The following is a 25,102-nucleotide window of genomic DNA, read 5'->3' on the forward strand; positions in this document are numbered from 1 at the left end:
ACGGCATTACTCGACTGTTAACGTTGTGGGAAAAAAAGGCGTGTGCTGTACAAAAAGGATTACTTCTCCCGAAAACCAGGAAAGCACGTAGGCAAAATCACCTGAGGAGTAACAAAAGCACTGATGCATTTCTTATGGGCAAACACAAAAGGCTAAAGCCAATATTGTTGATATGAGCCAGCAGGCAGCTCTCCATCCTGGAGGAGTAAAAATAACCACAGAAAGGGCAGGAGAAAACATCTCGTCCTACCTGCGCTAAAATAGTGTTTATTGAAAGCTGACACAGCTGATAGATGAAGAGGAATTAATTGTAAAATAAGCAGTCTATGTAAACATTGTTCCCCTATTAGAAACTCATCAAATTGTGAGTTTGACAAACATTTCCAAGTATAGAGTTATTGAGTCACAAGCTAACTATTATAATTTTACATTTTGGGAGAACATCCGCACCGTAACACAACATAAAGACAACAGAACAAATACACGGAACCCCTTGCAGCACTGACTCTTCATCATTTATCACCGCCTCTGCGTGATGATAAAAAAATGTTTAAAAAATGAGCCTGATCTGTACAGAAGGTACCGGATTTGGTACTTTTATAGACATCGACTAGTCCAGTATTGATTCTCTTAAAAGCCCACTGAAATTAGATTTTCTTATTCAAACGGGGATAGCAGGTCCATTCTATGTGTCATACTTGATCAATTCGCGATATTGCCACATTTTTGCCGAAAGGATTTAGTAGAGAACATAGACGATAAAGTTTGCAACTTTAGGTCGCTAATAACAAAGCCTTGCCGATGTGCGCGTGACGTCACGGGTTGTAGGGCTCCTCGCATCTGAACATTGTTTACAATCGTAGCCAGCAGCAGCTATAGCTATTCGGACCGAGAAAGCGACAATTTCCCCATCAATTTGAGCGAGGATGAAAGATTCGTGGATGAGGAAATTCAGAGTGAAGACATAGAAAAAAGAAAAAAAAAGGCGAGAGCAGTGAGAGCAATTCAGATGTTTTTAGACACATTTACAAGGATAATTCTGGTAAATCCCTTATCTGCTTATTGTGTTGCTAGTGTTTTAGTGAGTTAAATAGTACCTTAAAGTCGGAGGGGTGTGGCCACGGGTGTGTTGACGCCAGAGTCTCTGAGTCACGAAGCTGCAGTAGGACAGAAGCTCCACTGAGCAGACTTATTATCACAATTTTCTCACCGAAAACTGCCGGTTGACATGTAGTCGGGATCCATGTTCGCTTGACCGCTCTGATCCGTAGTAAACCTTCACCTCCGGGAATTTTAAACAAGGAAACACCGTGTGTTTGTGTGGCTAAGGGCTAAAAGCTTCCCACATCCATCTTTCTACTTTGACTTCTCCATTATTAATTGAACAAATCGCAAATGATTCAGCAACACAGATGTCCAGAATACTGTGTCATTATGTGATAAAGCAGACTACCTATAGCTTGGATCGGGCTGGAAAATAATGTCCACTACAACCCGACACGTCAAACGCACGGGTCATCATACCGCTACGTTTTCAACACGACACTTGGCGGGAAATTTAAAATTGCAATTTAGTAAACTAAAAAGGCCGTATTGGCATGTGTTGCAATGTTAATATTTCATCATTGATGTATAAACTATCAGACTGTGTGGTGGGTAGTAGAGGCTTTCAGTAGGCCTTTAAACTCCAACCGTGCCATATTTTGATACTTTTGTTGCACGTGACGTCACGGCCGGGTGCAGACTCGGTCGGCCTAAACCAGACCTGGGCAAATTAAGGCCCGGGGGCCCGCATGCGGGCACGTTAAGCTTTTCAATCTGGACCGTCAGACATTTCCGAATAATTTTTTTTAAGAGATGTCCGATTATGGCTTTTTTGCCGATATCCAATAATCCGATATTGTCCAACTCTTACCGATACCGATAAATACAGTCGTGGAATGAACACATTATTGTGCCTAATTTCGTTGTGATGCCCCGCTGGATGCATTAAACAATGTAACAAGGTTTTCCAAAATAAATCAACTCAAGTTATGGAAAAAAAATGCCAACATGGCACTGCCATATTTATCATTGAAGTCACAAAGTGCATTATTTTTTTTAGCATGCCTCAAAACAGCAGCTTGGAATTTGGAGGAGGTTGAAGTGGGCAGTGTTGGGGTGGGAGGTTGCGAAGGGGGGTGTATATTGTAGTACCCTGGAAGAGTTAGTGCTGCAAGGGTTTCTGGGTATTTGTTCTGTTGTGTTACCGTGCGGATGTTCTCCCGAAATGTGTTTGTCATTCTTGTTTGGTGTGGGTTCACAGTGTGGCGTATATTTGTAACAGTGTTAAAGTTGTTTATACGGCCACCCTCAGTGTGACCTGTATGGCTGTTGACCAAGTATGCGTTGCATTCACTTGTGTGTGTGAAAAGTCATAGATATAATGTGATTGGGCCGGCACGCTAGAGGCAGTGCCTTTAAGGCATGCTCCCAATATTGATGTCTGGGTGAAATTCGGGAGAATGGTTGCCCCGGAGATTTTCGGGAGGGGCACTGATATTCGGGAGTCTCACGGGAAAATGGGGAAGGTTGGCAAGAATGACTATGAGACGCAACTGCTCTGTACTTCTCCCTACGTCCGTGTACCACTCAGTACAGCGGCGTTTTAAAAAGTCATAAATATTACTTTTTGAAACATATACCGATAATTTCCGATATAACATTTTAAAGCATTTATTGGCCGATAATATCCGCAGTCATATGCGCCACACATTTTCGATGGGAGACAGGTGTGGACTGCAGGTGGGCCAGGAAAGTACCCGCACTCTTTTACTACGAAGCCACGCTGTTGTAACACGTGGCTTGGCATTGTTTTGCTGAAATAAGCAGGGGCATCCATGATAACGTTGCATGGATGACAACATATGTTTCTCCAAAACCTATATGGACCATTCAGCATTAATGGTGCCTTCACAGATGTGTAAGTTACCCATGCCTTGGGCACTAGTACACCCCCATACCGTCACAGATGCTGGCTTTTGAACTTTGCGCCTTGGTTATTTTCCTCTTTGTTCTGGAGGACACCTCGTCCACAGTTTCCAAAAACAATTTGAAATGTGTACTCGTCAGACCACAGAACACTTTTCCACTTTGCATCAGTCCATCTTAGATGAGCTCGGGCCCAGCGAAGCCGGCGGCGTTCCTGGGTGTTGTTGATAAATCGCTTTCGCTTTGCATAGTAGAGTTTTAACTTGCATTTACAGATGTAGCGACCAACTGTTGTTACTGACAGTGGTTTTATGATGTGTTCCTGAGCCCATGTAGTGATATCCTTTACACACGGATGTCTGTTTGTGATGCAGTACCGCCTGAGGGATCAAAGGTCCGTAATATCATCGCTTACGTGCAGGGATTTCTCCAGATACTCTGAACTTTTTGATGATTTTACGGACTGTAGATGGTAAAATCCCTAAATTCCTTGCAATAGCTCGTTGAGAAATGTTGTTCTAAAACTGTTCGACAATTTGCTTACAAATTGGTGACCCTCGCCCCATCCTTGTTTGTGAATTACTTAGCATTTCATGGAAGCTGTTTTTATACCCAATCATGGCACCCACCTGTTCCCAATTAGCCTGCACACCTGTGGGATGTTCCAAATAAGTGTTTGATGAGCATTCCTCAACTTTATCAGTATTTATTGCCACCTTTCCCAACTTCTTTGTCACGTGTTGCTGGCATCAAATTCTAAAGTTAATGATTATTTGCAACAACAAAAAAAGAGTTTATCAGTTGAACATCAAATATGTTGTCTTTGTAGCATATTCAACTGAATATGGGTTGAAAGGGATTTGCAAATCCTTGTATTCCTTTTATATTTACATCTAATACCATTTCCCAACTCATATGGAAACAGGGTTAATAGTACCTGTGGGGAAAAAAGGCTTATCTGATCCTCACCTGGACTATCTCCAACATCTCAGCCCGGCTGATGTAGCCGTTCCCGTCGAGGTCGTACATGCTGAAGGCCCAGCGCAGTTTCTGCTCCAGCCCGCCCCGAGACGTCACACTCAGCGCGATGATGAACTCCCTGAAGTCGATGGTGGCGTCGCCGTTGGTGTCGAACGTGCGGAAGACGTGCTCGGCGAACTTGGAGGCGTCTCCGTAGGGGAAGAAGTTGGCGTAGATCTTCTTGAACTCCTCCACGGTCAGGTGGCCCGTGGGGCAGTCCTTGAGGAAGCCGCGGTACCACTCCTGCAGCTCGTGGTCGGTGAACTGCGTGTTCTCCCTCAAATCGTTGAGGACCTCGGGCCGGAGCTTACTGTTCTGTTTTCCCATGATGCAGTTGGGCCGGTGTTTCTTCAATGTCCCCCGCGAGATCTCCACACTCCCACTGCTTTTGTTTCAGACGACCACTCCGCTTCCTTCTCTCCTGCAGGGGACCGACAACGCTCATTAATATCCTTGATGGAAAATAATTAATGATTCATGGCTTCAACAAACTCACAGGTAGCAGTGTTGCCATTTCCTGACTCAGAAGACTGATAGTTTAATTCTCAGTTACCCTTAGGCGGGAATTATACTGGACTCTGGTGCAGTGTTTTTCAACCTTTTTTGAGCCAAGGCACATTTTTTTCATTGAAAAAATGCGGACACACACCACCAGCAGAAATCCTTAAAAACTGAAACTCAAAAGTCGTCGCAATTGTTGGATATGACTTTAAAGCAGGGGTGCCCATTACGTCGATCGCGAGCTACCAGTCGACCGCGGGGGGTGTGTCAGTCGATCTCCAGCCAGGCTTTTAAAAAAAATAGACCTAAAAATTAGTGATCATCAATCTTCACCAAGACGTCACTTAAATAACATTCACGGTACCGGAGGGTCTTGTGAGATGACGCTGGCTGCTGCAAGATCATTATTATGAAAATATGACCGAGAGGAAGGCGAGAAACACTTTTTATTTCAACAGACTCTCGCTTCCGTCAAAACTCTAAAGGCCGACTGCACATTTCCTATCTTCACAATAAAAGCCCTGCTTCATGCTGCCTGCGCTAACTAAATACAGAGTCTCGGAAAACTGGCGTGCACAAGCGATCCCTCAGAAAGCTGGCGTGCACATCACTTGTGCACGCCAGCTTTCCGAGACTCTTATTTTGTTAGCGCAGGCAGCATGAAGCAGGGCTTTTATTGTGAAGATAGGAAATGTGCAGTCAGCCTTTAGAGTTTTGACGGAAGCGACGGCGCGAAAGTCTGTTGAAATAAAAAGTGTTTCTCGCCTTCCTCTCTGTCATTTTTTCATAATAATGAACTGGCAGCAGCCAGCGTCATCTCACAAGACCCTCGGGTGCCGTGAATGTCAATCAAGCAAGCTACGGAATTTGCCGCCAAAGTTTTTCTTGTAAAGTGTATGGAAGCTGGATGAATTAGATGCCAAAAACCAACCACTTTCATGTGGTGTTGTACAGAAAGGACAACTTTTTTTCTCCTCCATTTGAAAATGTGGGCGTTATCATCATTACTGTCTGATTCCAAACAATGCAAGTCATCAGAATCAGGTAATACACCAACTTATATTCTTGTCTTCGTGAAAGAAAGACATCTATATGTGTTACACGTCCTTGTATTATCATTAAACACATTTAACTTGTTTACAAAAATGTCTCTTTCATAAATAAATAAATAAATATAAATGAGGTAGATCCCCTCGAGTTGGTCAATTGAAAAGTAGCTCGCCTGCAGAAAAAGTGTGGGCACCCCTGCTTTAAAGCATAACCAAGGATGCATCGCTATAGCTCTTGTCTCAAAGTAAGTGTACTGTCACCAGCTGTCACATCACACCCTGACTTACTTTGAGATTTGTGCTGTTTTCCCGTGTGTCGTGTTTTAGTTCTTGTCTTGCGCTCCTATTTTGGTAGCTTTTTTGGGGTATTTTCCTGTAGCAGTTTCATGTCTTCCTTGACCGCTATTCCCCACACCTGCTTTGTTTTAGCAATCAAGAATACTTCAGTTGTTTTTATTCTTCTTTGTCTGGACATTGTGGATTGTCATGTCATGTTCGGATGTACTTTGTGGACGCTGTCTTTGCTCCACAGTAAGTCTTTGCTGTCGTCCAGCATTCTGTTTTTGTTTACTTTGTAGCCAGTTCAGTTTTAATTTCATTCTGCATAGCCTTCTCTAAGCTTCAATGCCTTTTCTTAGGGGCACTCACCTTTTGTTTATTTTTGGTTTAAGCATTGGACACCTTTTTTACCAGCACACTGCCTCTCGCTGTTTCTGACATCTACAAAGCAATTAGCTACCTGCCGCCACCTACTGATATGGGAGAGTATAACGTGGTAAGTCTGCCGATCTCCAGACAGTACAGACACTCAACAACGGCACATAATTTGCAGACTATAATTACTGGTTTGCAAAAAATATTTTTAAAGGCCTACTGAAAGCCACTACTACCGACCACGCAGTCTGATAGTTTATATATCAATGATGAAATATTAACATTGCAACACATGCCAATACGGCCTTTTTAGTTGACTAAATTGCAACTTTAAAATTTCCCGGGAGTTTCTTGTTGAAAATGTTGCGGAATGATGAGGCATACGCGTGACATCACGGACTGTAAGGAAATATTAGCGCTGCACCACACACAACTAAAAATCGTCTGTTTTAATCGCATAATGGAGACTATAAAAAACAATGGTTAGTGGAAAGCGGTGGATTGCAGCTGCCTTTAGCACCGAGACACAGCCGGTGTTTCTTTGTTTGTTGTGAAGCTTTAACACAGAGCGGTCAAGCGAATATGTTTTCTCTACCACAACCAGCATGTTTTTGGAGGGGGAAATTGTGATATATATCTTACCGGAGACATCAATGGATTATTCGTCGTCAAATAAGTGTTCAACGCTTTAGTAGATGCCATGCCTGAATAAATCACCTCACCTTAAATAAATGCTTGGATGTCAAGGCCATCATTACAAAATGAACACAGTTAATATTAGTTATTTTGGTATGACTTATAGCAAAGTAAGTACAATAGAATTTGTAAAATAATAAAATGCTTTATGTTTCAGGTGTATTTATTTTTTTGTTAGATGATTATATTATTATGAGGTGGCGACTTGTCACCATTATTGTTCATACTGCATTAACATATGCTTATTTTAAACTTTCATGCAGAGAAGGAAATCACAAGTGAAGTGAAGTGAATTATATTTATATAGCGCTTTTCTCAAGTGACTCAAAGCGCTTTACATAGTGACACCCAATATCTAAGTTATATTTAAACCAGTGTGGGTGGCACTGGGAGCAGGTGGGTAAAGTGTCTTGCCCAAGGACACAACGGCAGTAACTAGGATGGCACAAGCGGGAATCGAACCTGCAACCCTTAAGTTGCTGGCACGGCCACTCTACCAACCGAGCTATTCCGCCCCACAAGTGGTATGTAGTTTATATTTTAGGGCTATCAAACATATAATCTGTCAAGATCCGGACCACGGATCATGATTTTGTTATGTTCTGTTAGTTTTGGACTCCCTGAGTTCCTGTTTTTGGGCACCCTTGGTTGTTACCATGGTTACTTATTATTTACACCTGTCTCTGAACTAAGTCAATTGACCAAAACTGTATTTATTAAACGGTTATTAAGCAGTGTCACAAACATTCATGCCATTTCAAAACAGAAAGTGCAAGATTGTCAGAGACATTTTAAAACAAGCTATGAGTGCACTTTTGTGCATGATGTCACTAAGATGATATATCAAAACAACACTAAATTAAAGTTTTCGTACAGAACGCCACTACAATAGTTTAAAATAAATAAAGTGCACTTTTGTGCATGATGTCACACAAGATATTTCAATAACTGTCAAATAAAAATTAGCTGAATAATAGGAAATCAAATAATGTTTGTATTTTGCTATGTGGTAGGTTCCTGCGGACGTTATCTGCTTCTGTTGGTGACTATATTTTTCATACGGTGTTGATCTGGAAATGGTTGCTTCGGCATTTTGTTGGTGTGCCACCGAACGGAGATGTTGACATGCGGAGTTTCAAGCACTCTTCATTCTCTTGTGGGTGACTTTTCAAATGATGCTACATTAGCAGTGGTGTTACTTTTTGTAGCAACGCTTTTGCCGCATAATTGTTCAACGTCTTCCCACTTGAGGCCAAACCACCGACAGAGGATGGACCCTTTTGTTTTTTTTTCGTGGGAATGAAGTCTTCCTTCATTTGTTACCAGATTCACGCCTTCTCTCTTTCGTGTTACCACCCGCACCGTTAGCATCACAGCTATTGTTAGCATGTTGCTACCTCTCTGCTCCGCGGGAGCGTGTGACGTTGCACGCGTGACGTATGTAAGAAGGTGCGCTTGTTTTAAGTCTCTGTGAGAAGCAGAGACAAAAAAGAGTGGGAAACGCATGTAGTGTAATACCCGCAGCTAAAAGCAACTGCGTGAGAATGTATACTCCAATATCACCATATACCGTATTTCCTTGAATTGCCGCCGACGGCGCTAATTAATTTATAACCTCTTCTCACTCCGGCGCTTACCAAAGGCATGTGGTAAATTTAGGCCTGCGCTTATAAATTTGAGTGTGATGTAAGGATACCATCATGAAAAGCACATTTCATAAAAAAACGTTATTATGGTCTTACCTTTACTTATAAATGAAGTCCATGCGCAGCTCCTTCTGATCAAAAGCATCGATAACTTGTTTATAGAAGTCTTCCTTATCTTTCTTCAGTTTTAAAAGTCTCTCTCTCTCGATTGAGATCTTCCTTTATTACCTCCAACTTCGATTGAAAGTCCAGTTTAGAAAACTGTTTTATTTTAGATATGTAATCCTCCATGTTAAAAGTGCAAGCGAGAGGAAAAAATAAACGATCGCTGCTCACTCTTGCTGCTTTTTGTCACTTCTTCTGCAGCCGACTTGTCGCAAGAAGGATCACTAGCGCCCTCTACCACCAGGAGGCGGGAGTCATTTGATGACTCATATTTGACACACGCAGCTACGGTATATTAATATAACATAGCTGCTTACTGTTCTTTTTAGCATATTCAATAGCTTGGACCTTAAATCCTACTGAATACTCTTAATCTTCTTCCCGTTATGCGATTTCAAATTGAAATCAGCCTCCTCCATTTTGAAAATGATAACAGGTGAAGTGTCACTCGTGACGTGACAAGTTTGATCTGGCGGAAATAATAGGCATATGCTAATTATTTTGCGAAAGGAGTTTGACCCCATGGAAATTCTAGATATAAATGATAAATGGGTTGTACTTGTATAGCGCTTTTCTACCTTCAAGGTACTCAAAGCGCTTTGACACTACTTCCACATTTACCCATTCACACACTGATGGAGGGAGCTGCCATGCAAGGCGCCAACCAGCGCCCATCAGGAGCAAGGGTGAAGTGTCTTGCTCAGGACACAACGGACGTGACGAGGTTGGTTCTAGGTGGGATTTGAACCAGTGACCCTTGGGTTGCGCACGGCCACTCTCCCACTGCGCCACGCCGTCCCTATGCGCTAATAAAAATAATATTTTGCGAAACGAGTTTGACCCGGCGTTAATCCTGAGCCGGCGGTAATGCTAAGCATGCGCTAATTTATTTTGCGAAACGAGTTTGACCCGGCAGTAATTCTAGGCAGGCGCATACGGCAATTCAAGGAAAAAACGGTAGTCATTTTCTATATATAGTTCAAAGGACTCCGGCTTATTAGTGATTCCCAAAGCCCAAAAAAAGTCTGTGGGCTATAGAGCGTTTTCCGTTCGGGCTCCAGTACTCTGGAATGCCCTCCCGGTAACAGTTCGAGATGCCACCTCAGTAGAAGCATTTAAGTCTCACCTTAAAACTCATTTGTATACTCTAGCCTTTAAATAGACTCCCTTTTTAGACCAGTTGATCTGCCGTTTCTTTTCTTTTTCTTCTATGTCCCACTCTCCCTTGTGGAGGGGGTCCGGTCCGATCCGGTGGCCATGTACTGCTTGCCTGTGTATCGGCTGGGGACATCTCTGCGCTGCTGATCCGCCTCTGCTTGGGATGGTTTCCTGCTGGCTCCGCTGTGAACGGGACTCTCGCTGCTGTGTTGGATCCGCTTTGGACTGGACTCTCGCGACTGTGTTGGATCCATTGTGGATTGAACTTTCACAGTATCATGTTAGACCCGCTCGACATCCATTGCTTTCCTCCTCTCCAAGGTTCTCATAGTCATCATTGTCACCGACGTCCCACTGGGTCATTATTGTCACCGATGTCCCACTGGGTGTGAGTTTTCCTTGCCCTTATGTGGGCCTACCGAGGATGTCGTGGTGGTTTGTGCAGCCCTTTAAGACACTAGTGATTTAGGGCTATATAAGTAAACATTGATTGATTGATTGATTGATATATCGCACGGAGACAAACCCGCAATATATCAAGTATATCGATATATTGCTCAGCCCTGGTTCATTGTCATTTGTACGCAATCTTGCTACAGCCAACCAACAAAATGCGTTGCCAGGCAATAATTAGCTTTTCTGTGCTACCAACAGTGTCCACGCAACACAGCAGGTGACACAGGTGTGAACAAGTCTGACAGTTTGGAAAAAAAACATGTGATCACCTCACTTTGAAGTTGAACTTATATCCAATTTTAGAAATCTAAGTTTACTGTAGAGGCTACTTCCCGAAATTGGAAGGCCCGTTACTGTAAGCTCCGAGTCTCAATTATTCGGATGCCCCTAACTTAAATCAATGACAAGTGCTGCACAGACATTTAGGTTGACCAAATTAGGTCATCTCCTGAGAAAACACATTACTGGCATTTATAGCATTCTTTAACATTGAGTTGAATGAACATTTTGCATGGCCCAATAAGGCACATAGAGCCCCCCCCGAGCCCCATTCCTCATACCCAACCCCCGTGTGCGGAACGGGTCTGCTTTTTCCATTGGCTTCCCTGCCTAATGAGTCTGCTTCACACACTCAAGGCTGCGATGGAGCAACAGGCAAGTTTCAGGACGGCTTGTGAAGCTCACCTCTTTCACTGTGTCACAGTTTTGTCAAAACAACAGACTAGTATCAGTATCGACGGATTTCGGCGAAAAAGTATGTGCGAAATAATGCCTGGGCGATACTTTATTTTTAGTCACCTGACTTACAAAAGTGGCTATGAGGAGCTTACTGTATTCCTCTATACACCATTGCTCTCATAAGTTAATAATAATCGCCTCCTATTGCGGAAAAATAAACTGCATTTCTTAGTATCTTAAGTATCATTATCAACTAGCAGTATCACTGGTAGAGTGCCGGCATTTATGTCTGTTTGAATTAAGGCTGGGCGATATATCGATTTACTCGATATATCGCGGGTTTGTCTCTGTGCAATATAGAAAAAAACTATATCGTGATTTTGGAGTATAGGTTCTCACGCAATTGCTTTTAGCTGCAGGCCTTACACTACAGCAGGGGTCGGCAACCCGTGGCTCCGGAGCCGCATGCGGCTCTTTGGCAACTCTGATGCGGCTCAGCTGCACAATCGCCGGCCCCCCAAATTGTTGCGGGGAGATTCCGGAATTCAATGCCTCTCCCGGACAGCACCCGGAGTCAAGGTTCTCCAATTTTCACTCGGCCTACAATATTAAGGGCGTGCCGTGATGATATTACTCTTAACGTCCTGTTGAACGTCATATCGCGCCCGCCATTCACGGAATGGTATTTGCGTGCCGACCGGAAACACATGCAAACACATGGATTCAATCCTTTGCATCCATGACAATTCCTGACTATGTTATACACCCCGCGAGCACCAAACACCCCCCCCCGCGTGGTTGAGGTGGGCGAGGTTTGGTGCTCGCGGGGTGTATAACATAGTCAGGATTTGTCATGGATGCAAAGGATTCTGGGTATTTATTGTGTTGCGTTTATGTTGTGTTACTGTGAGGATTTTCTCCCGAAATGTGTTTGTCATTCTTCTTTTGTGTGGGTTCGCAATGTGGCGCATATTAGTACCGTCAGTGTACTCTGTGTCACACAATATGCCTTCCAGTCGTGTGCGTGCATCTGCGAAGCCTCTCACAACATGTTGCTGGACTGGCAAGCGGTTTGTACATGTTGTAGAAGGTGTTTAAGGCAATGGCTTCATAGCATGCCCTTATTCTTGTCATCTGGGTGATCACCAGCAGATATTGGCGAGAATAGCTGCGGCTCCCATTGTCTTCCTCATTTTGTGAAATGGGTTGAAATGGCTCTTTGAGTGGTAAAACTTGCCGACCCCTGCACTACAGGCTCTTCTTCACTCTTTGTTTTCTCTCCTTCTCACAGAGACATAAAACAAGCGCATCTTCTAACACACGTCACGTACGTATACGCCGTCGCGGAGCAGAGATGTAGCGGCATGGGTAACGTTAGCTGTGGTGCGAGTGGTAATACAAGAGAAAGAAGGTACAAATCTGGTAACAAATGAAGGAAGAATTCACTCCCAAGAAAATCAGTTCCATTGTCTGGGGGTGGTTTGGCTTCAAGGGGGAATATGGAACAGATAACCGTAATTTGTCACGTGTGGGGCAAAAGCATTGCTACAAAAAGTAGCATTACTGCTAATATGTAGCATCATTTGAAAAGTCACCCGCTCGAGAATGAAGAGTGCTTGAAACTCCGCATGTCAACATCTTTGTTCGGTGCCACACCAACAAAATGCCGAAGCAACTATTTCCAGATCAACACCGTATGAAACAAATAACAACAGAAGGAAATAACTTACCACACAGAGAAGGACATACACTATTTGATTTCCTATTATACAGCTCATTTGTATTTGACACTTATTGAAATATCTTGTGACATCATGCACACAAGCGCACTTTATTTGTTTTAAACTATTGTAGTGGCGTTCTGTACAAAAAAAAGCACTTTAATTTAGTGTTGTTTTGATATGTCATCTTAGTGACATCATGCACAAAAGTGCACTTGTTTTAAAATGTCTCTGACAATCTTGCACTTTCTGTTTTGGAAATGACATGAATGTTTGTGCCACTGCTTAATAACTGTTTAATAAATACACTTTTGGTCAATTGACTTAAATGTGATTTCCCTCTCTGCATGAAAGTTTAAAATGAGCATATATTAATGCAGTTTGAACAAGAGTGTTTTAATGTAGACACATAGAATCATCATACTGCTGTGATTATATGTGTCAAGTGTTCATTCAAGGCTAAGGCAAAATATCGATATATATATCATGTATCGTGACATGGCCTAAAAATATCGAGATATTAATAAAAGGCCCATATTAAATGCCTGCAGTTGAGTAAATAAAAGCCATTTTTCAGCTATAAAACAGTTCTAAGTTAAATATGGTCATTCGTTTGGTAATGTCAAGGGTCACACAACATTACCCCATGGATCACACCTGTGTAAACACAGGCAACATTTTAAAGCACTCCTTCATGCTTTTTTTAATTGGATGCAAAATCAAACAAAATGGGAGCTCAGACCCCAGGAGGTGAGGAGGACTCTTCATTTTCTGCGTGCGGGCAATAACGACAACGGCATCAAAGGTGGCGCAGAAAGGGGTTAAGAAAAAATGATGAAAAGAAAGAATAAGAAATGAGCTCACTCGTTATTTCTTATGCTTTCTGTGCTCTCTGAACTAGCGTAGAGAACATCATGCACTGGATCGGGATGAAGTCCCTTGACACACCAGTTGCCAAGGCAACGGAATAGTGGTGCTCCGGCTCAAGTAAGGGAGGCAGCGAAAACTATCAATACGCGGTAATAAATAATACTGTATATATAGTATAAAATGTATTCAGACATGTACAAATGCCGTTTTAATATGAGTTGGGAAATTGTGTTAAATGTAAAAATAAAAAGAATACAAGGATTTGCAAATCATTTTCAACCTATATTCAGTTGAATATGCTACAAAGACAACATATTTGATCTTCAAACTGATAAACATTTATTTTTTTTTCTGCAAATAATCGTTAACTTTAGAATTTGATGCCAGCAACACGTGACAAAGAAGTTGGGAAAGGTGGCAATAAATACTGATAAAGTTGAGGAGTGCTCATCAAACACTTATTTGGAACATCCCACAGGTGTGCAGGCTAATTGGGAACTGGTGGGTGCCATGATTGGGTATAAAAACAGCTTCCCAAAAAATGCTTAGTCTTTTACAAGAAAGGATGGGGCGAGGTACACCCCTTTGTCCACAACTGCGTGAGCAAATAGTCAAACAGTTTAAGAACAACGTTTCTCAAAGTGCAATTCCAAGAAATTTTGGGATTTCAACATCTACGGTCCATAATATCATCAAAAAGTTCAAAGAATCTGGAGAAATCACTCCACGTAAGCGGCATGGCCGGAAACCAACATTGAATGACCGTGACCTTCGATCCCTCAGACGGCACTTTATCAAAAACCGACATCAATCACTAAATGATATCACCACATGGGCTCAGGAACACTTCATAAAACCACTGTCACTAAATACAGTTTGTCGCTACATCTGTAAGTGCAAGTTAAAGCTCCACTATGCAAAGCGAAAGCCATTTATCAACATCCAGAAACGCTGCCGTCTTCTCTGGGCCCGAGATCCTCTAAGATGGACTGATGCAAAGTGGAAAAGTGTTCTGTGGTCTGACGAGTCCACATTTCAAATTGTTTTTGGAAATATTCAACATCGTGTCATCCAGACTAAAAGGAAGCGAACCATCCAGACTGTTATCGACGCAAAGATGAAAAGCCAGCATCCGTGATGGTATGGGGGTGCATTAGTTCCCAAGGCATGGGTAACTTACACATCTGTGAAGGAACCATTAATGCTGAAAGGTACACACAGGTTTTGGAGCAACATATGCTGCCATCTAAGCGCCGTCTTTGTCAGTATTTAATGCCACCTTTTCCAACTTCTTTGCCACGTGTTGCTGGCATCAAATTCTAAAGTTAATGATTATTTGCAAAAATAAAATGTTCATCAGTTTGAACATCAAATTGTCTTTGTAGCATATTCAACTGAATATGGGTTGAAAATGATTTGCAAATCATTGTATTTCGTTTATATTTACATCTAACACAACTCATATGGAAACGGGGTTTGTACAAAACCAGTGCGAACTTGGGGAATTTTGACATATAAGCCACCATTCAGCTTTGTCCATTTTAGTAGCTCACAACTGTGATTAATAGCTTTTTATATACTTTTGTTTTGTCATTTACATATATTTTCTTTTCAGTTGTAAAGCAAAAAAAAAAAAAGAATTGTCCAAAAGTGCACTGCTTAGTGGAAAACTCATGTAGGTGTGTGTGACGTGTGGGTGGCCTGATGCTGTTGTGTTGTATTTTCCACTGCGCATATCTTTACCAAATAATCCTTTCTAGCAGCGAGTTAGGTGAAAAGTCAGATGTTATGATTCCCAACGACGACTGTGAAAGTACGCAGCGAGTCTTTGGCCAATGTTAAGCACAAATTTGGTAATATTTACAAATGACGTCTTTGGTGGAAAACAAGGTGTTAATTAAAATGCTTAGTTTTATTGGTTTTGATCCAACTTTAAAGGGTTGTGCATTTGATTCAGGTATGGTGTCAGGTAGCGTTTATTTTTCACTAACTGAATCTAACTTCACACAGAAATAAGTATTATTGAAATTAATGATGCTAACACTAAAAATGTTGGCTTCCCATTGTTATTCTTTAAATGAGTTGGCTTGAAATACCTATATGAAGTATTTATTATATATATATTTTTTTTTTAATGTATTTTTCCGCGCAATATAAAAAATATTTGATACAAATATTTATTATATTTACATTTTTAGCTCTTTAAAGGCCAATATTTACACAACCTAATCAGAATAATCATTGGCGTTAGCATTGATTTTAGTGTATTGGTGTATATATATATATATATATATATATATATATATATATATATATATATATATATATATATATTAGGGTTAGGGTGTTACAGTGCGGATGTTCTCCCGAAATGTGTTTGTCATTCTTGTTTATTGTGGGTTCAAAGTGTGGCGCATATTTGTAACAGTGTTAAAGTTGTTTATACGGCCACCCTCAGTGTGACTTGTATGGCTGTTGACCAAGTATGCACTTGTGTGTGTGTGAAAAGCCGTAGACATTACGTGATTGGGCCAGCACGCAAAGGCAGTGCCTTTAAGGTTTATTGGCGCCCTGTACTTCTCCCTACGTCCGTGAACCACTTCGTACAGCGGCGTTTTAAAAAGTTATGAATTTTACTTTTTGATACCGATAATTTCCGATATTACATTTTTAAGAATTTATCGGTCGATAATATTGCCAGTCCGATATTATCAGACATCTCTAATCTTAATGTAAACAAGCTCGCTTTGTTAGCATTATGCTAACATGTTTGCAAGTGTCTGTGTTGGTATTATTTCCTCACTATGGAATTATTTTTGTGTTTTTTCAGTTTTGCAAATTCACGAAAACTTCACGGTGTAGTTATTAAGTCTCTTTAGCTGATGGAGAGCGAGCTTCTGTCGCGAGTGGGTCCAAAACGATGACTTCTGTTTTGTTTGATCAGCCGTTTTACTGCTGTGTGACAGGCTTGGAAGCTATTAGGGTATTTTAATAAACATTTATGAAATATTTTGTATCGGTTTTGACAGAATAATACAACCGAAAATGCCACAATATGTTACCGCATATGTCAGCAGCTAAATCAGGAGCCTTTGTAACACATTTAGAAATGCTTCTATTATCATTTACATACATAATATATCGTTATTGCATGAGGCTGCAATACATATTGCAACATACAGTAGATTAGATTTTAGCCCTAATCGCCCATTCTTAGTAAAGACATGGTTAGAATCAGAATAAGTAGCAGCATCTGGTAGACAATTATATCAGCTAAAAGTGTAAATAATAGTAAAGGATTCCGTAAATTTATGTTATCAGAGATTTTGAAAAAATAATCCACAGTCTGAATGCTTCTGTATGTATCTATATAGTATAATATTTAAACAAAACATTCAGAACATTCGTTTTCAGGACTGGACTGTGCATCTTTACCTCCTTTTGCGCTATTTTTATTTTCATTCCTTCCTATGTTTTGCATTGTACCTGTGTATAGTGACAATAAAAGGAATTATTTTCTATTCAATGGTTTCCAATTAGACATTTGTCATGAGGAAAGAATGTGCTACTTGACGTTGTGCTGCGCCATTTTAAGAAACCAATGATTACTGTTTTAAAAATAAATATCCTCTGGCATCTATATTCTTTCAACTCAGTCAAATTTGCTTGTATGAACAAATAACACAAATATTGACACAATGTATACCCGGATTGTCTTAAAAGTTGAAATAGTCCACAAGTGTGTTTGTCATTGCTTACAACACACTCACGCACACACACACATTTTTGTATTCCTTACCTTCTTGAGACCGCCAAAAAATGCCTTCCTTTTTAGGACCACTCTTTCTAGATGTATAAAGATTTGTATTTACAAAATTGATAATATATACATACTATGCAAATACAAACCCCGTTTCCACATGAGTTGGGAAATTGTGTTAGATGTAAATATAAACGGAATACAATGATTTGCAAATCCTTTTCAACCCATATTCAGTTAAATATGCTACAAAGACAACATATTTGATGTTCAAACTCATAAACTTTATTTTTTGGGCAAATAATAATTACCTTAAAATTTCATGGCTGCAACACGTGCCAAAGTAGTTGGGAAAGGGCATGTTCACCACTGTGTTAAATCACCTTTTCCGTTAACAACACTCATTAAACGTTTGGGAACTGAGGAAACTAATTGTTGAAGCTTTGAAAGTGGAATTTTTCACCATTCTTGTTTTATGTAGAGCTTAAGTCAGGAGTCACCAACCATTTTGAAACCAAGAGCTACTTCTTGGGTACTGATTAATGCGAAGGGCTACCAATTTGATACACACTTAAATACATTGCCAAAAATAGCCAATTTGCTCAATTTACCTTTAATAAATAAATCTATATATATACATTTTTTTACTTTTACGGAAGGTTTTTTGTAGAGAATAAATTATGAAAAAATCACTTAATTGAACGGTTCAAAAGAGGAGAAAACACGAAAAAAATGAAAATGAAATTTTGAAACATAGTTTATCTTCAATTTCAACTCTTTAAAATTTAAAATTCAACCGCAAAAAATGAAGAGAAACACTAGCTAATTCTAATGTTTTTTAAACAAATACAAAAATTATTTATGGAACATCATTAGTAATTTTTCCTGATTAAGATTAATTTTAGAATTTTGCTTACATGTTTTAAATAGGTTAAAATCCAATCTGCACTTAGTTAGAATATAAAACAAATTGGACCATGCTATATTTCTAACAAAGACAAATCATTATTTCGTCTAGATTTTCCATAACAAAAATTGTAAAACAAATTCAAAAGATTTTGAAATAAGATTTAAATTTGATTCTACAGATTTTCTAGATTTGCAAAAATAATTTTAATCATAAATTTGAAGAAATACTTCACAAATATTCTTCATCAAAAAAACAGAAGCTAAAATGAAGAATTAAATTAAAATGTATTTATTATTCTTTACAATAAAAAAACAATCGTCAGACTACAGAACAATTTTGCACTTTGCATCAGTCCATCTCAGATGAGCTTGGGCCCAGAGAAGCCGGCGGCGTTGCTGGTTGTTGTTGATAAATGGCCTTCGTTTTGCATAGTAGAGTTTTTTTAACCCTGTACTTACAGATGTAGCGACCAACTGTAGTTACTGACAGTAGTTTTATGAAGTGTTCCTTACCCCACGTGGTGATATCCGTTACACACCGATGTCGGTTTTTGATGCAGTACCGCCTGAGGGTTCAAAGGTCCGTAATATCATTGCTTACGTGCAGGGATTTCTCCAGATTCTCTGAAACTTTTGATGATTTTACGGACCGTAGATGGTAAAATCACTAAATTCCTTGCAATAGCTCGTTGAGAAATGTTGTTCTAACACTGTTCGACAATTTGCTTACAAATTGTTGACCCTCGCCCCATCCTTATTTGTGAATTACTTAGCATTTCATGGAAACTGCTTTTATACCCAATCATGGCACCCACCTGTTCCCAATTAGCCTGCACACCTGTGGGATGTTCCACATAAGTGTTTGATGAGCATTCCTCAACTTTATCAGTATTTATTGCCACCTTTCCCAACTTGTTTGTCACATGTTGCTGGCATCAAATTCTAAAGTTAATGATTATTTGCACACAAAAAAAAGGTTTGAGTTTGAACATCAAATATCTTGTCTTTGTAGCATATTCAACTGAATATGGGTTGAAAATGATTTGCAAATCATTGTATTCCGTTTATATTTACATCTAACACAATTTCCCAACTCATATGGAAACGAGGTTTGTAAAAAAAAAGGTAAGAACATTTTTTCATTATTTTTTGCTTGTGATTGGTTTTTAATCTTCATTATTTACTTTGTTATTACAGTCTCTCTCTCTCTCTCTATATATATATATATATATATATATATATATATATATATATATATAAATATATATATATATATATATATATTTTTTTTTTTTTTTTTTTTTTTTTTTTTTGGGGGGGCGAACGGATGCGCATTTCAGTTTCTTACAACCATTTGTTATTACATATGTTGGCCTTAGGGGAAGCACTTCTATTTTTTACACAAATTTGTTATTTCATATGTTCACCAGAGGGGGAGCACTTTTAAAACCGACACAGTAAATTTGAAAAATCTTTAAAAAAATTTGGGAACACCATAATTTTGATGGATTTCAAATGAGCTCTATATTTTTTTGCTTTTTGTAATGTGCTTAAGGCCGATGACGAACGAGTCACGGACCACAGCACCAAAAGTCGTAAAATCAGCTGCTCACCTGGCGGGGGTTTTCGGGAACGAATAGAGAAGTCCTTCTTTAGCTGGCGTCTTGGTTTGTCGTATATTTGCAAATGTTTACTTTTGTATGCACATTAAATCAACGAAAAATATCCTGACTTTGGAGCAATGTTCACAAACTCTAGTATTTGACTCTCTTAGATGCAATAGTTTTCCGTATTGGGGCCATGATGTCAGTCCTAACTTCTTCACCGGTCCTCATATGGAAGGTACTTTTCCTTGTTGATATCTCAAGAACGGTAGAAATACAAGAACACACACACACGCGCAAACACACACACACATTTTTGTATTTTAATTTTTTTACATACTTATATATTATGTAACTACAAGCTCCATTCATAGACAGAGTCCCATTGCTTTTATGAGGGGTCGAGCGAGTCAAAAGCCGAAAAAATATATATTTTTTTTAATTATTATTATTATTTTAGTTTTTTTATTGTTATTTGTGGCGGCCGTAATTCTTTCGTGGCGGGCCGCCACAAATAAATGAATGTGTGGGAAACCCTGTACATACTATGCAAATTAAAAAAGGTAAGCTTTTAGTTAATTTTTCCTTTTTAATTTTTTTTTTGTAATTGTTTTTTGAATTTTCATTATTTTCCTCAAGTTATTGCAGTATGTCTCTATATACATATTTTTTTTAATGAATTTTGTCTAAACGGGGCATAATTAAATTTTTTACACACACTTATTACATATGTTGGGCAGAAGGGGAGCACTTCAATTTTTTTTCCACACACTTGTTATTTCATATGTTGACCAGAGGGGGAGCACTTTTAAAACCGATGCACAGTCCATTTGAAAAATCCCTCTTTGGGACCACCCTAATTTTGATAGATTTCAAAATGAACTCTCTATTTTTTGTTTTTTGTAATGTGCTTAAGGCCGATGACGAACAAGTCACGGATCACAGCACCAAAAGTCGTAAAATCAGCTGCTCACCTGGCGGGGGTTTTCGGGAACGAATAGAGAAGTCCTTCTTTAGCTGGCGTCTTGTTTTATCTTATATTTGAAAATGTTTTACTTTTGAATGCACATTAAATGAACGAAAAATATCCTGACTTTGGAGCAATGTTCACAAACTCTAGTATTTGACTCTCTATTAGATGCAATGGTTTTCCGTATTGGGGCCATGATGTCGGTCCTAACTTGTTCACAGGTCCTCATATGGAAGGTACTTTTCCTTGTTGATATCTCAAGAACGGTAGAAATACAAGAACACACACACACACACGCGCAAACACACACACACATTCTTGTATTTTTTACCTCCTTGCAACCGCTGAAAAATGCCTACCTCTTTAGGACCACCATTTTTAGATATATAAATATTTGTATTTACAACCTTGATAATATATACAAACTATGCAAATAAAAAAAGGTAAGCTTTTAGTTAATTATTTTTTGGACAGGTGGGGGGAATGGGTGGCAGCGGTGGCAGCGGCGGCGGCGGCGATGACCAAGAAGAACGCGGAGTTGGAATATAATTACAACACTTTATGTACATATTTATATACATATTTATATAATATTTACATATTTACATAATATGTAACAACAAGTTCCATTCACAGACAGAGTCCCATTGCTTTTATGAGGGGTCGAGCGAGTCAAAAGCCTGAAAAAAAAAAATATATATATATATATATATATATTTTTTTTTATGGTTATTTGTGGCGGCTGTAATTCTTTCGTGGCGGGCCGCCACAAATAAATGATGGTGTGGGAAACCCTGTAAATACTATGTAAATTAAAAAAGGTAAGCTTTTAGTTAATTTTTCCTTTTTAATTTTTTTTTTCTAATGGTTTTTTAATTTTCATTATTTTCCTCAAGTTATTGCAGTATGTCTCTATATACATATATTTTTTAATACATTTTGTCTAAACGGGGTACATTTTAATTTCTTACACAAACTTATTACATATGTTGGGCAGAAGGGGAGCACTTAAATTTTTTTACACACACTTATTTCATATGTTGACCAGAGGGGGAGCACTTTTAAAACCGACACATAGTCAATTTGAACAATCCCTCTATGGGACCACCCTTATTTCGATAGATTTCAAAATGAACTCTCTATTTTTTGTTTTTTGTAATGTGCTTAAGGCCGATGACGAACGAGTCACCGACCACAGCACCAAAAGTCGTAAAATCAGCTGCTCACCTGGCGGGGGTTTTCGGGAACGAATAGAGAAGTCCTTCTTTAGCTAGCGTCTTGTTCTATCATATATTTGCAAATGTTTACTTTCGTATGCACATTAAATCAACGAAAAATATCCTGACTTTGGAGCAATGTTCACAAACTCTAGTATTTGGCTCTCTATTAGATGCAATAGTTTTCCGTATTGGGGCCATGATGTCGGTCCTAACTTGTTCACCGGTCCTCATATGGAAGGTACTTTTCCTTGTTGATATCTCAAGAACGGTAGAAATACAAGAACACACACACGCGCAAACACACACACGCGCAAACACACACACACATTCTTGTATTTTAATTTTTTTACATATTTATATAATATGTAACAACAAGCTCCATTCACGGACAGAGTCCCATTGCTTTTATGAGGGGTCGAGCGAGTCAAAAGCCGAAAAAATATATATATTTTTTAATTATTATTATTATTTTTGTTTTTTTATTGTTATTTGTGGCGGCCGTAATTCTTTCCTGGCGGGCCTCCACAAATAAATGAATGTGTGGGAAACCCTGTACATACTATGCAAATTAAAAAAGGTAAGCTTTTAGTTAATTTTTCCTTTTTAATTTTTTTTTTGTAATTGTTTTTGAATTTTCATTATTTTCCTCAAGTTATTGCAGTATGTCTCTATATACATATTTTTTAAAATTAATTTTGTATAAACGGGGCACATTCTGATTTCTTACACACACTTATTACATATGTTGGGCAGAAGGGGAGCACTTCAATTTTTTTACACACACTTGTTATTTCATATGTTGACCAGAGGGGGAGCACTTTTAAAACCGACACACAGTCAATTTGAAAAATCCCTCTACGGGACCACCCTAATTTTGATAGATTTCAAAATGAACTCTCTATTTTTTGTTTTTTGTAATGTGCTTAAGGCCGATGACGAACGAGTCACGGACCACAGCACCAAAAGTCGTAAAATCAGCTGCTCACCTGGCGGGGTTTTTCGGGAACGAATAGAGAAGTCCTTCTTTAGCTGGCGTCTTGTTTTATCATATATTTGCAAATGTTTACTTTTGAATGCACATTAAATCAACGAAAAATATCCTGACTTTGGAGCAATGTTCACAAACTCTAGTATTTGGCTCTCTATTAGATGCAATAGTTTTCCGTATTGGGGCCATGATGTCGGTCCTAACTTCTTCACCGGTCCTCATATGGAAGGTACTTTTCCTTGTTGATATCTCAAGAACGGTAGAAATACAAGAACACACACACACACGCGCAAACACACACACACACACATTCTTGTATTTTTATTTTTTTACATATTTATATAATATGTAACAACAAGCTCCATTCATAGACAGAGTCCCATTGCTTTTATGAGGGGTCGAGCGAGTCAAAAGCCGAAAAAATATATATATTTTTTAATTATTATTATTATTTTTGTTTTTTTATTGTTATTTGTGGCGGCCGTAATTCTTTTGTGGCGGGCCGCCACAAATAAATGAATGTGTGGGAAACCCTGTACATACTATGCAAATTAAAAAAGGTAAGCTTTTAGTTAATTTTTCCTTTTTAATTTTTTTTTTGTAATTGTTTTTGAATTTTCATTATTTTCCTCAAGTTATTGCAGTATGTCTCTATGTACATGTTTTTTTAAATTAATTTTGTCAAAACGGGGCACATTCTGATTTCTTACACACACTTATTACATATGTTGGGCAGAAGTGGAGCACTTCAATTTTTTACACACACTTGTTATTTCATATGTTGACCAGAGGGGGAGCACTTTTAAAACCGACACACAGTCAATTTGAAAAATCCCTCTACGGGACCACCCTAATTTTGATAGATTTCAAAATGAACTCTCTATTTTTTGTTTTTTGTAATGTGCTTAAGGCCGATGACGAACGAGTCACGGACCACAGCACCAAAAGTCGTAAAATCAGCTGCTCACCTGGCGGGGTTTTTCGGGAACGAATAGAGAAGTCCTTCTTTAGCTAGCGTCTTGTTCTATCATATATTTGCAAATGTTTACTTTCGTATGCACATTAAATCAACGAAAAATATCCTGACTTTGGAGCAATGTTCACAAACTCTAGTATTTGGCTCTCTTAGATGCAATAGTTTTCCGTATTGGGGCCATGATGTCGGTCCTAACTTGTTCACCGGTCCTCATATGGAAAGTACTTTTCCTTGTTGATATCTCAAGAAGGGTATAAATACAAGAACACACACACACACACACACACACACACACACACACACACACACACTGCAATAAGCATTAAGGATGTGATGCAGTCTTAAATGGGTGTAGCCCTCAAACTACACCCTCCTATCTTGACTTCGGTTGTCACGGCAAACTTTGTCAGAGTCGCTATATATGTCACAATAAGTTTGTTTCGGCTTTTGTTTTTGGAAAAAAAGACGTAAAAAAAATTACCTTCTTGTCAGTTTTTGGAGGTGATGTAGTCTTCCGGGAGAAGAATACGCTACGGTCGCTCCACTTTTATGTCGTCGTCATACAACAACTTCTTACGACGGGTGGAAAAAAACACAAAAAATACACTCTTAAATGTACTAAAAGGTCGTGTAATTGTTAATGTTGTTTGTTTTTTGTTTGGTTTTACCGTGATATGCCGCCGATGCTGGAGCTTGAAGGGTTGGTGGAAGATGTGACACGAGCTCGATTTTCATCCGGCTCCACCATAAAAGCAATGGGGAACTCATGTCATATATATTCCCATTAAACATCTCTTTTGGCACGGATTTGAACTTTAATGACATTTGCAATGGTTTTAATTTACAAAAAGGAATGTTTTAAATGCTAAAATTGTTTCATTTCGACGGTTTTCCCGCTCGTGCGTGTGTCGCGTGTCCACGCACCCCCGGCCTAAACACAATGGTTTATTCCACCCTCACCGAGTTGCTTCCATCGGAGAAAAAGTCTCAGCGTCCTGTGGAAAATTATCTCTCAGGACTATTCTTAGCTCCCTATCTAAAATACACGTCTGAGAAAAAAAAATATCTGAATGCAAAAAAACAAAGACAGA

At 39.2% G+C, this 25,102-nt stretch overlaps 2 protein-coding genes across 3 annotated transcripts in view; one reads left to right on the forward strand and one right to left on the reverse strand.

The window, feature by feature from the left end:
- The window catches only part of LOC133542348 (hippocalcin-like protein 1), a 35,011-nt gene extending 10,256 nt beyond the window's left edge, over positions 1 to 24,755 (reverse strand). The window contains exons 1-3 of one of the 2 annotated variants that reach the window (XM_061886396.1): positions 24,680 to 24,755; positions 24,493 to 24,583; positions 3,940 to 4,411 (exon numbers count right to left, since the gene is read on the reverse strand). In XM_061886396.1, the coding sequence (XP_061742380.1) occupies positions 3,940 to 4,317 (378 nt within the window). In that variant the 5' untranslated portion in view covers positions 4,318 to 4,411; positions 24,493 to 24,583; positions 24,680 to 24,755. The remainder of the gene's footprint in view (positions 1 to 3,939; positions 4,412 to 24,492; positions 24,584 to 24,679) is intronic. The other variant, XM_061886397.1, reaches the window with a different exon arrangement.
- apobb.1 (apolipoprotein Bb, tandem duplicate 1) overlaps positions 1 to 25,102 on the forward strand; it is a 96,094-nt gene that overhangs the window by 4,935 nt on the left and 66,057 nt on the right. The window lies entirely within an intron of this gene.

Source organism: Nerophis ophidion, linkage group LG24 (assembly GCF_033978795.1).
Source record: "Nerophis ophidion isolate RoL-2023_Sa linkage group LG24, RoL_Noph_v1.0, whole genome shotgun sequence".
In the NCBI taxonomy this organism is placed as follows: domain Eukaryota; kingdom Metazoa; phylum Chordata; class Actinopteri; order Syngnathiformes; family Syngnathidae; genus Nerophis; species Nerophis ophidion.